Below are 16,528 nucleotides of genomic sequence, written 5' to 3'. Positions count from 1 at the left end.
ACCCTAACCCTGTCCCTGTCACTATAACCCTAACCCTGTCCCTGTCACTATAACCCTAACCCTGTCCCTGTCACTATAACCCTAACCCTGTCCCTGTCACTATAACCCTAACCCTGTCCCTGTCACTATAACCCTAACCCTGTCCCTGTCACTATAACCCTAACCCTGTCCCTGTCACTATAACCCTAACCCTGTCCCTGTCACTATAACCCTAACCCTGTCCCTGTCACTATAACCCTAACCCTGTCTCTGTCACTATAACCCTAACCCTGTCCCTGTCACTATAACCCTAACCCTGTCCCTGTCACTATAACCCTAACCCTGTCCCTGTCACTATAACCCTAACCCTGTCCCTGTCACTATAACCCTAACCCTGTCCCTGTCACTATAACCCTAACCCTGTCCCTGTCACTATAACCCTAACCCTGTCACTATAACCCTAACCCTGTCCCTGTCACTATAACCCTAACCCCTGTCCCTGTCACTATAACCCTAACCCTGTCCCTGTCACTATAACCCCAACCCTGTCCCTGTCACTATAACCCTAACCCTGTCCCTGTCACTATAACCCTAACCCTGTCCCTGTCACTATAACCCTAACCCTGTCCCTGTCACTATAACCCTAACCCTGTCCCTGTCACTATAACCCTAACCCTGTCCCTGTCACTATAACCCTAACCCTGTCACTATAACCCTAACCCTGTCCCTGTCACTAAAACCCTAACCCTGTCCCTGTCACTATAACCCTAACCCTGTCCCTGTCACTATAACCCTAACCCTGTCCCTGTCACTATAACCCTAACCCTGTCCCTGTCACTATAACCCTAACCCTGTCCCTGTCACTATAACCCTAACCCTGTCCCTGTCACTATAACTCTAACCCTGTCCCTGTCACTATAACCCTAACCCTGTCCCTGTCACTATAACCCTAACCCTGTCCCTGTCACTATAACCCTAACCCTGTCCCTGTCACTATAACCCTAACCCTGTCCCTGTCACTATAACCCTAACCCTGTCCCTGTCACTATAACCCTAACCCTGTCCCTGTCACTATAACTCTAACCCTGTCCCTGTCACTATAACTCTAACCTTGTCCCGCCCCCTCTGGCCGGATTACCCATATTAGAGTACTTGCCTAGTAGCTAGCCTACCTTGGATTAGCTACCTCACTGTGTCACTATCTGCCTGATGGCTAACTCTCTGCCGCTAGCTAGCCTACACTGGATACTATTTACCTGGTAGCTAGCCTACACTGGATACTATTTACCTGGTAGATAGCCTACACTGGATACTATTTACCTGGTAGATAGCCTACACTGGATACTATTTACCTGGTAGCTAGCCAACACTGGATACTATTTAGCTGGTAGCTAGCCTACACTGGATACTATTTAGCTGGTAGCTAGCCTACACTGGATACTATTTAGCTGGTAGCTAGCCTACACTGGATACCATCCGACACCATAGCTAGACAACACTGGATACTATCTGCCGGTAGCTAGCCGACACTGGATACTATCTGCTAGTAGCTAGCTGCCTTGCTGGCCAGGATCCTGGAGAGAGAAGACCACCTGTAGATGGGTCTGGTGGCAGAAGAGGAGCTGTAGATGATTGTTTAAAGGGTTCAGAATGAGTGGGTCCATCCCCAACACGCTGCAGGTGAACGAGCCCAAGCGCTATGGCTCCACGTTGTCTCTGGAAGAGAAGTGTGAACAGTCTTTCTTCCTCTTCTACTATTACAGGATGGAGGACGAGGCCGTGCTGGACCGAGGGGCTTCATTCCTCAAACACGTCTGTGATGAAGAGGAGGTAGAAGGTAATACAATCAATCAATACATGTATTTATCTCGCTCTTATTCCAACCATTACATGCATTACAGTAACCCAAAGAGCAACAGTAACTTTACAGTAACCCAAAGAGCAACAGTAACATTACAGTAACCCAAAGAGCAACAGTAACATTACAGTAACCCAAAGAGCAACAGTAACTTTACAGTAACCCAAAGAGCAACAGTAACTTTACAGTAACCCAAAGAGCAACAGTAACTTTACAGTAACCCAAAGAGCAACAGTAACTTTACAGTAACCCAAAGAGCAACAGTAACTTTACAGTAACCCAAAGAGCAACCGCAACTTTACAGTAACCCAAAGAGCAACAGTAACTTTACAGTAACCCAAAGAGCAACAGTAACTTTACAGTAACCCAACCTAGACCCCCCAAGAGCAACAAAAACGACTGTATGATCAGCCAAATGGTTAGGGTTTGTCTTAGTCAATACTCTCATGGTTAGGGTAAGGGTTTGAGAGGCACCTGGCTTCTCTGCTGTCTCGGCTATTCATCTTAAATCTTGTGGAGTCCCAGGAAAAGCCAGACTACAAAAGTTTCTTGGACACTTATTTCACATCAGACAGAAGATTTGAACTGACAATCCTCTCTAACCATTAGGCTACCTTCCACTACCTGCCTACCTGCCTCCCAAAGTGGACAGGGGACTGAGGACAGGGGACTGGGGACAGGGGACTGGGTGGGCTGGGGTCTGAGAGGACAGGGGACTGGGGACAGGGGACTGGGTGGGCTGGGGTCTGATGAGACAGGGGACTGGGTGGGCTGGAGTCTGAATGGACAGGGTACTTGGTGGGCTGGGGTCTGAGAGGACAGGGGACTGGGTGGGCTGGGGTCTGAGAGGACAGGGGACAGGGGACTGAGTGGGCTGGGGTCTGAGAGGACAGGGGACTTGGTGGGCTGGGGTCTGAGAGGACAGGGGACAGGGGACAGGGTGGGCTGGGGTCTGAGAGGACAGGGGACTGGGGACTGGGTGGGCTGGGGTCTGAGAGGACTGGGGACTGAGTGGGCTGGGGTCTGAGAGGACAGGGGACTGGGGACTGGGTGGGCTGGGGTCTGAGAGGACAGGGGACAGGGGACTGAGTGGGCTGGGGTCTGAGAGGACAGGGGACTGGGTGGGCTGGGGTCTGAGAGGACAGGGGACTGGGGACTGGGTGGGCTGGGGTCTGAGAGGACAGGGGACTGGGGACTGGGTGGGCTGGGGTCTGAGAGGACAGGGGACAGGGGACTGGGTGGGCTGGGATCTGAGAGGACAGGGGACTGGGTGGGCTGGGGTCTGAGAGGACAGGGGACTGGGTGGGCTGGGGTCTGAGAGGACAGGGGACTGGGTGGGCTGGGGTCTGAGAGGACAGGGGACTGAGTGGGCTGGGGTCTGAGAGGACAGGGGACAGGGGACTGAGTGGGCTGGGGTCTGAGAGGACAGTGCTGTGTAAAGATGGTGCCAACCCCCTCTTGCTAAACAAACTCTCTCCGGTCTTAGTAGTATTTGTTATGAGCAGTATAGATTTCCAACACAAAGATTTGAAATGCATCACATTACTGGACAAAGTAAGTTGGCCATTGGGAAAACTCCTTTAGTTTCTGTGATGTCGGAGGTCCTCACTCTGTCCCTTTCTTGGTCCTGTCCTTACCTCAGACTGAACCCTGGTACAATCCCCTGAGTGGGAGTCCGAGACTACAGGCATCTCAGAAACACACACACACACACACACACACACACACACACACACACACACACACACACACACAGCTCAACCACATACTGGGTACACACACACACAGAGACACAGAGACACAGACACACACTCACACACAGACACAGACACAGACACAGACACAGACACAGACACAGACACACGTACACACACACACAGACACAGAGACACAGACACACACTCACACACAGACACAGACACAGACACAGACACACGTACACACACACACACAGACACAGAGAGACACAGACACACACACAGACACAGACACAGACACACGTACACACACACACACACACACACACAGAGACACAGACACACACTCACACACAGACACAGACACAGACACACGTATACACACACACACACACACACACACACACACACACACACACACACACACACACACACACACACACACACACACACAGACACAGAGAGACACAGACACACACTCACACACAGACACAGACACACACACTCACACACAGACACAGACACAGCCTCAGTGCTAGGGAATATTTCATGTGAAGGGAGAAACCATGTTGTGTACTCCTTGTAAAACAGCCATATGTTGTAGTATAGGGCCTCACTGAACAGTGACGCTATAATCAATGGACTGAGTGGCATGATGACAACGTCTGCAGAGGATTACAGTTTTTTACAATCACTTTGGCACTAATTTCAGAACCTTGACGTCATTTTTCAAAACTCTAGACACAAAACTCAAAACGGTCATCACTTGTAACACAGGCTGTCCAATGTTCAAAACATTGCATTGTGCATTCATATCTTTAAAGAAATCTTGCACTTGCACAATCATTGGTTCAAAAAACAAATGTATTGTGAAATACCAATGAAACGTTAATTTAGATCACCCACACACAAGCAACCGATAGTTTCACTGTGTCATTGTTCGTACGATCATTAAATACTGTAGTACAAAATAGGTGATACATGTTTCATTATGGTACTACATGTAAATACATCCCTGTAAAAGTACTGCAGTAGTAGAGAGAATACTACAGACACAGTGCAATCATTGAACAAAATCTGAAATATATTGATGAAAAACAATACAGTACTGTAAAACATCAAATGCAGTGTTCCTCAACTTGCTTGCTTGTACTGTAAAAAGCAAAACCATAGGAGTGATTACTGTACTTCTACATGTTCATCAACTCTGTCTTGTGGATTTGGCCACAGGTTCTCATCTACATCACAATGGATGTTTTCATTAGCCAAACATCTTGGAAAAAACCTTCGGGCATGGCGAATCCAGGCCTGACACTGGTCTGCCGTGATGTCATTGCATGCGTCATCCATGGCCTGGAGAAGAGTGATTTGTTCATGAGGGCGCCTATCATAAACCTTCCATCTCCATAAGGAGAAAAATTCCTCAAATCGGGTTAAGGAAAGGAGAGTATGGGGGTAAATACAGGGTGGTAAATTGCGCATGGGCCTGAAACCATGCTTGCACCATATGAGCATGGTGGAACCTGACATTATCCCACACAATGACATAGGTCACGCCATCAGCTCTATAGACCTGATCGAGCTCATCAAGGAAGGTTACAAGGAGAGATGCATTATATGATCCAATACGAGGTCTGTGTCCCACCACACCATCTTCTGATATAGCCACACACATGGTAATGTTGGCCCCACATTGTCCAGGTACTTGGATGGTTGCCCGCTGGCCAATGAAATTCTGACTTCTCCTCCTTGTCTTGGCCAGGTTAAAGCCTGCCTCATCCAAATATATGAATTTGTGATGGTTGTCATCAGCATCTAGCTCCATCACCCTCTAAAAATACATTTTGGAAAGAGATTTACTGATTACTGTACAATGTAGAATTATTAGGGAATTTTATTACAACAGCCATCTTTAAACTGAACATACCTGAACATACTCAGTCCTCATTTGCTTCACTGTCTGCATTTCTTTCAAAAGGCACACGGTATAGTTGTTTTAAAGACACCTGGTGCCTTTTCAGCATGCGTGCAATAGTCGGCAAACTTATGGATTCCACATTGTTAAACATGTCTTCATTGTCCAAGATATGCTGGCAAATTTCTGTAAGGCTAATATCATTTCTGGCCCGAACCAAATCGACCACAGCCTGCTCTTGTTGGTCAGTCAGAATTTTGCCTCTGCCTCCCCTATTTGGCCTAGTTTCAATTCTACAGGGAACATTACAGTAAGAAGACACTTGGTCACATCACCTACTCTGTGATACACATTGGTATGCAGTCATTTGACAATTGAGAATAGCATAATGTTTAGTGCACGCTGACGACTTACCAGTTCTCATTGCGGAAAGTTCTGATTATTGAGGACACGGTTGACCTTCTGAGGTTTGGTTGTATCATTGTAGCCGCCTCAGTCATTGTCATGCCATGATTTATGACATGGTCTACAACTATTGCTCGGATTTCATTGGACACTCTTTGCTGTTGCTGCCGCTGTCTTGGTCCGTGGCCTTGTCCTCTACCACATTCCCCCACACCTCTCAAACGAGGCCCACGACCCCCTCTCAGAAGGGGTGCTTGTCCCCTGCCATTCCTTTGACCAACACGTCTTCCTCGTCTTCCTCCCACTACTGCTTGACCTCTATTGTGACCTGGATCACCTGCCGGCTCCATGTTACAGTACGTATATCGCTATGTTGTTGCAAGTGGATCCCAATAAATTCTTTATATACTCGTTCCACAATGTGAACTCAATCATCAGTAACGAGTTGGCAGAATTGGACAAGCAATTACAAGGGCCTGCATCCATACAGTGCAGTACTGTCAATACTGTACATAATCTGAAAAGGTGGTACATGGGACCATAGAAACGGTGTCTGATAAAGAATGATGATGAAATATTACATCCATAGATAATGTAGTCTAATTGGTTCATGCTCCATGCTAATTGGTGACAATGAATCTTGTTATCTTGAAACTTTCATGATCTAAACATGGAATATTGTTTGTCTGTTTCCATAGAACTATGCATTAAGAGTAATGCAACAGTTACTTATCATTTTGAGCAGTTGTATCAATTGATAGTTGGATAATTGTAATGAAATGAATAGACACTCATCTGAAATGTAATGTGTGAATTGCCTTTTGAAATAGTAGTACTTTGATGTTAAGTTGTGTCATATTGAACAGGTGATTTTTGTTAAATGAACAAATGATCTTAGTTTTATGTGTATTGTATCCAAGCAATTGAAAAAAGTGTTAGAGTTTTGAAAAATTAGCATTTTGATCATTGGTTGTGAGTTTTGTGTCTAGAGTTTTGAAAAATGACGTCAAGGTTCTGAAATGAGTGCCAAAGTGATTGTAAAAAACTGTAACAATGTATCCTCCCCCAACACAAACCAGATCAATTCAGTACACTTAAAGGGGCACTCTGCAATTGCTACATACATTTTTTTCACTTTTAAATCCATAACATATAGCCATTGATTCTTGAAGAATACAGCTCAGAAAAGCCTCATTAGCTTAGTTCAATTGTCTTACCTCATCAGAACCCAAAATATAAGCTTGTTTTAGTTCTTTCTCACTGGGCACAAATGTCAATTCAACGTCTATTCCACATTGGCTCAACGTAATTTCATTAAAATTATGTGGAAACAACATTGATTCAACCAGTGTGTGTCCAGTGGGTTATTTGTCAACAATGTAATTGTAAATAAACACTGTATATCCTCAAAACATGGTTAAAACTATCATTTTGATCTCATGGATAGTCAGTCCTTGCATCCATAGCTCTGACTATGAATTTGAGAGTGGTTACATTTCTCCATCCCTCAGCTGTTTACCAAAACAGTGGCTTTGTTTTTGTTTGAACTTCAGATTGCCTCTTTAAATGATTAAGTTGAAAAATAAACCCCCACCTCCCCCCACGCACACCTTTTGAACTAGCCACACCTCCCCCCACGCACACCTTTTGAACTAGCCCCACCTCCCCCCACGCACACCTTTTGAACTAGCCCCACCTCCCCCCACGCACACCTTTTGAACTAGCCCCACCTCCCCCCACGCACACCTTTTGAACTAGCCCCACCTCCCCCCACGCACACCTTTTGAACTAGCCCCACCTCCCCCCACGCACACCTTTTGAACTAGCCCCACCTCCCCCCACCTTTTGAACTAGCCCCACCTCCCCCCACCTTTTGAACTAGCCCCACCTCCCCCACCTTTTGAACTAGCCCCACCTCCCCCCACCTTTTGAACTAGCCCCACCTCCCCCCACCTTTTGAACTAGCCCCACCTCCCCCCACCTTTTGAACTAGCCCCACCTCCCCCCACCTTTTGAACTAGCCTATTGATCTGATACCTAGTCCTTATTGTAACTCTTTGGTGAACAGAGGTATTAGCAGGCTAGTGGCATTATCATGCTGTTGCTATTAGAATGCTGTTGCTATTAGAATGCTGTTGCTATTAGCATGCTGGTGATATTCACATGCTGTTGCCATTATCATGCTGTTGCTATTAGAATGCTGTTTCTATTGGTATGCTAGTGGCATTAGCATGCTGTTGCTATTAGCATACTGTTGCTATTGGCATGCTGTTGCTATTGGGATGCTAGTGGTATTAGCATGTTGTTGCTATTAGCGTGTTGATGGTATCAGCTGTTGGTATTATCATGCTGTTGGTATTATCATGCTGTTGCTTGCTAATAGCATGCTAGTGGTATTATCATTCTGTTGCTTGCTAATAGCATGCTAGTGGTATTATCATGCTGTTGCTTGCTAATAGCATGCTAGTGGTATTATCATGCTGTTGCTTGCTAATAGCATGCTAGTGGTATTAGCATGCAGTTGATATTAGCATGCTGTTGGTGAACGGTGGTGAGTTCCCAGCCCTCCACATTGGCCCCTGCTATCCAAGCAGCTCTCTTACTGGGGTAACTGGTGATGTGTTACTGGGGTAACTGGTGATGTGCCTCTATGGTTATTTAGTGAGACAAACACAGGGAGCTCACTTCCTTTAGGGCCTGGTGGGGAAAACCAAAAGAAACTAAAGGAAAACCCAAAAGAACAGGAAGCACACAACAAAGCTGCTCTGGCAGTGGGCAAATATCCCTTTCCAGTTCCCCCTCTCTTTATTTATTTCAATTCTCATCTATCACTCTCTCTCTCTCTCTCTCTCTCTCTCTCTCTCTCTCTCTCTCTCTCTCTCTCTCTCTCTCTCTCTCTCTCTCTCTCTCTCTCTCTCTCTCTCTCTCTCTCTCTCTCTCTCTCTCTCTCTCTCTCTCTCTCTCTCTCTCTCTCTCTCTCTCTCTCTCTCTCTCTCTCTCTCTTTGGCTCTTTCTCTCTCTCTCTCTCTCTCTCTCTCTCTCTCTCTCTCTCTCTCTCTCTCTCTCTCTCTCTCTCTCTCTCTCTCTCTCTCTCTCTCTCTCTCTCTCTCTCTCTCTCTCTCTCTCTCTCTCTCTCTCTCTCTCTCTCTCTCTCTCTCTCTCTCTCTCTGGCTCTCTCTCTGGCTCTGTTTGTGGTCCGTGTCAGCAGTTCATTGGAGATGTGCATGCTTTTATTTAACTCAAAGTCTACAGGACAGTGTCTTGATGCAGTCTATAGTGTGGGACAGTGTCTTGATACAGTCTGTAGTGTGGGACAGTGTCTTGATGCAGTCTATAGTGTGGGACAGTGTCTTGATACAGTCTGTAGTGTGGGACTGTGTCTTGATGCAGTCTGTAGTGTGGGTGTTATTCTGTCAGATGTTATTTGGTTAATTGTTAGTGGTGCAGAATGAGGAATCTGTCATGCTCTTAAAATTATGTATTGATATATCTGTAGGTGCTGTAGTAATCCAACCTGAATAAAAAAGACTAACAAAGAAATGAATCAGGTCTCTATCCACACTGGAGGTTTGTCAGCGAGTGAATTTGAATAAAACACAAGGCATTGTCATTGATGTGGAGAATATGTGCTATTGTCTTTTGTTTTGGAGTCTCTGACTGACTGACTGGTGTCTCCAGGATGTGGGCTGACATGGAGCTCATGTAGAGGCTTTGTTTACAGAGACTAGTCTGGTTACAAGTATGTGACCTCTCCCTTAGACATTACCAGCAGGTTTCCCCTTCCCATAACGAAGGGGTAGGTATGACTGCTGGGGTAGGTAGGACTGCTGGGGTAGGTAGGACTGCTGGGGTAGGTAGGACTGCTGGGGTAGGTAGGACTACTGGGGTAGGTAGGACTGCTGGGGTAGGTAGGACTGCTGGGGTAGGTAGGACTGCTGGGGTAGGTAGGACTACTGGGGTAGGTAGGACTACTGGGGTAGGTAGGACTGCTGGGGTAGGTAGGACTACTGGGGTAGGTAGGACTACTGGGGTAGGTATGACTACTGGGGTAGGTAGGACTACTGGGGTAGGTAGGACTGCTGGGGTAGGTAGGACTACTGGGGTAGGTAGGACTACTGGGGTAGGTAGGACTGCTGGGGTAGGTAGGACTGCTGGGGTAGGTAGGACTACTGGGGTAGGTAGGACTACTGGGGTAGGTAGGACTACTGGGGTAGGTAGGACTACTGGGGTAGGTAGGACTGCTGGGGTAGGTAGGACTGCTGGGGTAGGTAGGACTGCTGGGGTAGGTAGGACTACTGGGGTAGGTAGGACTACTGGGGTAGGTAGGACTACTGGGGTAGGTAGGACTACTGGGGTAGGTAGGACTGCTGGGGTAGGTAGGACTACTGGGGTAGGTAGGACTGCTGGGGTAGGTAGGACTACTGGGGTAGGTAGGACTGCTGGGGTAGGTAGGACTGCTGGGGTAGGTAGGACTACTGGGGTAGGTAGGACTACTGGGGTAGGTAGGACTACTGGGGTAGGTAGGACTACTGGGGTAGGTAGGACTGCTGGGGTAGGTAGGACTGCTGGGGTAGGTATGACTACTGGGGTAGGTAGGGCCAGTAACCAAATGGTTGCTGGTTTAAATCCCAGTCCGACAAAATTAACACTCTGACGATGTGCCCTTGAGCAAGGCACTTAACCCTAATTGCTCCTGTAAGTTGCTCTGGTTAAGACCTTCTGCTAAATGACTAAAATGTAAAATGGGTAGGTAGGGTTACTTTTTATTTATTTATTTTATTTAACCTTTATTTAACCAGGTAAGCCAGTTGAGAACAAGTTCTCATTTACAACTGCGACCTGGCCAAGATAAAGCAAAGCAGTGCGATAAAAACAACAACACAGAGTTACATATGGGGTAAACAAAAACGTACAGTCAATAACACAGTAGATAATCTATATACAGTGTGTGCAAATGTAGCAAGTTATGGAGGTAAGGCAATAAATAGGCCATAGTGCAAAATAATTACAATTTAGTATTAACACTGGAGTGATATATGTGCAGAAGATGATGTGCAAATAGAGATACTGGGGTGCAAATTAGCAAAATAAATAACAATATGGGGATGAGGTAGTTGGGTGGGCTAATTTCAGATGGGCTGTGTACAGGTGCAGTGATCGGTAAGCTGCTCTGACAACTGACGCTTAAAGTTAGTGAGGGAGATAAGAGTCTCCAGCTTCAGAGATTTTTGCAGTTCGTTCCAGTCATTGGCAGCAGAGAACTGGAAGGAATGGCGGCCAAAGGAGGTGTTGGCTTTGGGGATGACCAGTGAGATATACCTGCTGGAGCGCATACTACGGGTGGGTGTTGCTATGGTGACCAATGAGCTAAGATAAGGCGGGGATTTGCCTAGCAGTGATTTATAGTTACTCGGGTAGGTAGGGCTACAGTACAGCTTGTCTGTGGAAACCTGGGTTATTAGGTTATTAAATGATTGCATCTGGGTTATCAGGTTATTAAATGATTGCATCTGGGTTATCAGGTTATTAAATGATTGCATCTGGGTTATTAGGTTATTAAATGATTGCATCTGGGTTATTAGGTTATTAAATTATTGCATCTGGGTTATTAGGTTATTAAATGATTGCATCTGGGTTATTAGGTTATTAAATGATTGCATCCGGGTTATTAGGTTATTAAGTGATTGCATCTGGGTTATCAGGTTATTAAATGATTGCATCTGGGTTATTAGGTTATTAAACGATTGCATCTGGGTTATTAGGTTATTAAATGATTGCATCTGGGTTATTAGGTTATTAAATGATTGCATCTGGGTTATTAGGTTATTAAATGATTGCATCTGGGTTATTAGGTTATTAAATTATTGCATCTGCGCTCCTTTTCTTTTTCTACAGCACAACCTTTAAGGGATCGTTTTGCAGTCAGATCTCCAGAGGTTAGGTTGTTAACATGATCAGACTGCTCACGTTCCTTAAAGAATAGTTATACTTCCCCAGAGTCAGATGAACTCCTGGATACCATATTTATGTCTCTGTGTCCAGTATGAAGGAGGTTAGAGGTAGTTTCGCGAGTCACTGCTAGCTAGTCTACAGAAACAGCCAGTCATTGCACTAATGCTAGTTAGCATAGCAACTTCCTTCAAACTGCACGCAGAGACATAAAAAAGATATCCACACGTTAATGACCAGAATCCAGGGTTAGGGTTAGGGTTAGGGTTAATCCAGAACTATGACTTTAAGGAATGTGAGCAGCCTGACCGTGTGAACACCCTAACCTCTGGAGATAAACACTGAAACGTCACTGCTTCACAGCCGGCCGCCAACTCCTATGTCTGGCCTAGACAGCACCTTCTTAGCATGTGCATCCTGATAACATTGAAGCCATTTCCTGTATAACCTGCATTCAGGAAATGGTTGGGATTTATTTACATATGCTCTTATCCAGAGCGACTTACAGGAGCAATTAGGGTTAAGTGCCTTGCTCAAGGGCACATCGACAGATGTTTCACCTAGTCGGCTCAGAACCAGCGACCTTTCGGTTACTGGCACAACGCTCTTAACCACTAAGCTACATGCTCCCTTGGTGGAAAGGTCACCAAATCTCCAACCTGGTAGAATGCAATTTTGTCAATGCAACCAATGCAATTTCATTCCTGGTGTGACAATGCAAATGCCCTCGTGTGCCAGCCTTGGTACCCGTGCCCAACGTTGCTGATGCCAGCCCTAACCCACTGTTAACCCTAACCCACTGTTAACCCTAACCCACCATCTAACCCTAACCCACCATCTAACCCTAACCCACCATCTAACCTTAACCCACCATCTAACCCTAACCCACCATCTAACCCTAACCCACCATCTAATCCCTAACCCACCATCTAACCCTAACCCACCATCTAACCCTAACCCACCATCTAACCCTAACCCACCATCTAACCCTAACCCACCATCTAACCCTAACCCACCATCTAACCCTAACCCACCATCTAACCCTAACCCACCATCTAACCCTAACCCATTGTTAATCCTAACCCATTTTTAACCCTAACCCACCATCTAACCCTAACCCACCATCTAACCCTAACCCACCATCTAACCCTAACCCACCATCTAACCCTAACCCACCATCTAACCCTAACCCACCATCTAACCCTAACCCACCATCTAACCCTAACCCACCATCTAACCCTAACCCACCATCTAACCCTAACCCACCATCTAACCCTAACCCATTTCTAACCCATTGTTAATCCTAACCCATTGTTAACCCTAACCCACCATCACCCCTAACCCACCATCTAACCCTAACCCACCATCTAACCCTAACCCACCATCTAACCCATCTAACCCCCACCATCTAACCCTAACCCACTGTTAACCCTAACCCACCATCTAACCCTAACCCACCATCTAACCTTAACCCACCATCTAACCCTAACCCACCATCTAACCCTAACCCACCATCTAACCTTAACCCACCATCTAACCCTAACCCACCATCTAACCCTAACCCACCATCTAACCTTAACCCACCATCTAACCCTAACCCACCATCTAACCCTAACCCACCATCTAACCCTAACCCACCATCTAACCCTAACCCACCATCTAACCCCTAACCCACCATCTAACCCTAACCCACCATCTAACCCTAACCCACCATCTAACCCTAACCCACCATCTAACCCTAACCCACCATCTAACCCTAACCCACCATCTAACCCTAACCCACCATCTAACCCTAACCCACCATCTAACCTTAACCCACCATCTAACCCTAACCCACCATCTAACCCTAACCCACCATCTAACCCTAACCCACCATCTAACCCTAACCCACCATCTAACCCTAACCCACCATCTAACCTTAACCCACCATCTAACCCTAACCCATTTTTAACCCTAACCCACCATCTAACCCTAACCCACCATCTAACCCTAACCCACCATCTAACCCTAACCCACCATCTAACCCTAACCCACCATCTAACCCTAACCCACCATCTAACCCTAACCCACCATCTAACCCTAACCCACCATCTAACCCTAACCCACCATCTAACCCTAACCCACCATCTAACCCTAACCCACCATCTAACCTTAACCCACCATCTAACCCCTAACCCACCATCTAACCCTAACCCACCATCTAACCCTAACCCACCATCTAACCCTAACCCACCATCTAACCCTAACCCACCATCTAACCCTAACCCACCATCTAACCCTAACCCACCATCTAACCCTAACCCACCATCTAACCCTAACCCATTGTTAATCCTAACCCATTGTTAACCCTAACCCATTGTTAATCCTAACCCATTGTTAACCCTAACCCACCATCTAACCCTAACCCACCATCTAACCCTAACCCACCATCTAACCCTAACCCACCATCTAACCCTAACCCACCATCTAACCCTAACCCATTGTTAATCCTAACCCATTGTTAACCCTAACCCATTGTTAATCCTAACCCATTGTTAATCCTAACCCACCATCTAACCCTAACCCACCATCTAACCCTAACCCACCATCTAACCCTAACCCACCATCTAACCCTAACCCACCATCTAACCCTAACCCACCATCTAACCCTAACCCACCATCTAACCCTAACCCACCATCTAACCCTAACCCATTGTTAATCCTAACCCATTGTCTTTCTCTTCCCACCAGGTCACCACACCGTCTACATCGGAGTGCAGATGCCCAAGAGCTACCGGCGTCGGAGACGTCACCGCCGGAGAGGCAGCCACAAGGACAGGAAGGATCATCTGACAGAGAACGCCTCTGACAGGTCCGACACAGAAAACAACGATGAGGCCAGCAACAGCATCCTCAAACCGCTCAGTAAGTGCTGCTAAAATACACGTCAGGCCAGATTACCGGCTTCGGCCATCTCCCTGGCAGCAGAGATTACCGGCCAAGACGTCTCTCATGGCAGCAGAGCTGCTATTCAGAACAAGTAACCCTCCCTGGCCCTAACAAAGGCCTGAGGTGTCCCTGACCCCCAGATCTGCTGACAACACTCAGTCAGCCAATCATTGCTCACTACACTGTCAGCCAATAACTGCTCACTCCACTCGGTCAGCCAATAACTGCTCACTCCACTCGGTCAGCCAATCACTGCTCACTCCACTCAGTCAGCCAATCACTGCTCACCATTCAGACAGCCAATCACTGCTCACTTAACTCAGTGAGAAGAAATGGCTGAGCCAATCCGTGAGACAGACCGGTAGGGGGACGATTATGTTTGGACAGAGTGAGGGTTGAAGTTAGGATTAGTTTACAGACTAGAGAGGGTTAGGATTAGTCTACAGACTAGAGAGGGTTAGGATTAGTTTACAGACTAGAGAGGGTTAGGATTAGTCTACAGACTAGAGAGGGTTAGGATTAGTTTACAGACTAGAGAGGGTTAGGATTAGTCTACAGACTAGAGGGTTAGGATTAGTCTACAGACTAGAGAGGGTTAGGGATTAGTCTCAGACTAGAGAGGGTTAGGATTAGTCTACAGACTAGAGAGGGTTAGGATTAGTCTACAGACTAGAGAGGGTTAGGATTAGTCTACAGACTAGAGAGGGTTAGGATTAGTCTATAGACTAGAGAGGGTTAGGATTAGTCTATAGACTAGAGAGGGTTAGGATTAGTCTATAGACTAGAGAGGGTTAGGATTGGTCTATAGACTAGAGAGGGTTAGGTTAGTCTATAGACTAGCGAGGGTTAGGATTAGTCTATAGACTAGAGAGGGTTAGGTTGGTCTATAGACTAGAGAGGGTTAGGGATTAGTCTATAGACTAGAGAGGGTAGGGTTAGTCTATAGACTAGAGAGGGTTAGGATTAGTCTACAGACTAGAGAGGGTTAGGGTTGGTCTATAGACTAGAGATGGGTTGGGATTAGTCTACAGACTAGAGAGGGTTAGGGTTGGTCTACAGACTAGAGAGGGTTAGGATTAGTCTACAGACTAGAGAGGGTTAGGGTTGGTCTACAGACTAGAGAGGGTTAGGTTGGTCTACAGACTAGAGAGGGTTAGGGATTAGTCTACAGACTAGAGAGGGTTAGGATTAGTCTATAGACTAGAGAGGGTTGGGATTAGTCTATAGACTAGAGAGAGGGTTAGGATTAGTCTACAGACTAGAGAGGGTTAGGATTAGTCTACAGACTAGAGAGGGTTAGGATTAGTCTACAGACTAGAGAGGGTTAGGATTAGTCCACAGACTAGAGAGGGTTAGGGTTGGTCTATAGACTAGAGAGGGTTAGGATTAGTCTACAGACTAGAGAGGGTTAGGATTAGTCTATAGACTAGAGAGGGTTAGGGTTGGTCTATAGACTAGAGAGGGTTAGGATTAGTCTACAGACTAGAGAGGGTTAGGATTAGTCTACAGACTAGAGAGGGTTAGGATTAGTCTATAGACTAGAGAGGGTTAGGATTAGTCTACAGACTAGAGAGGGTTAGAATTAGTCTATAGACTAGAGAGGGTTAGGATTAGTCTATAGACTAGAGAGGGTTAGGATTAGTCTATAGACTAGAGAGGGTTAGGATTAGTCTACAGACTAGAGAGGGTTAGGGTTGGTCTATAGACTAGAGAGGGTTAGGATTAGTCTACAGACTAGAGAGGGTTAGGGTTGGTTTACAGACTAGAGAGGGTTAGGATTAGTCTACAGACTAGAGA

The 16,528-nt window shown here is 46.3% G+C and overlaps 1 protein-coding gene across 1 annotated transcript in view; it reads left to right on the top strand.

Moving 5' to 3' along the window:
* Positions 1–1,401: 1,401 nt before the first annotated feature.
* Positions 1,402–16,528, top strand: part of LOC123488802 (electrogenic sodium bicarbonate cotransporter 1-like) — a gene marked incomplete at its 3' end in the record, with an annotated part of 59,425 nt that continues 44,298 nt past the window's right edge. Inside the window, exons 1-2 of the mRNA XM_045219583.1 lie at positions 1,402–1,816; positions 14,534–14,707. Of these exons, the coding sequence (XP_045075518.1) occupies positions 1,630–1,816; positions 14,534–14,707 (361 nt within the window). The remainder of the gene's footprint in view (positions 1,817–14,533; positions 14,708–16,528) is intronic.

The sequence above is a fragment of the Coregonus clupeaformis genome, unplaced genomic scaffold (assembly GCF_020615455.1).
Source record: "Coregonus clupeaformis isolate EN_2021a unplaced genomic scaffold, ASM2061545v1 scaf2503, whole genome shotgun sequence".
Lineage (NCBI taxonomy): Eukaryota > Metazoa > Chordata > Actinopteri > Salmoniformes > Salmonidae > Coregonus > Coregonus clupeaformis.
Note: the sequence above shows the minus strand (reverse complement) of the source record. Positions and strands in the feature narration are given on the sequence as shown.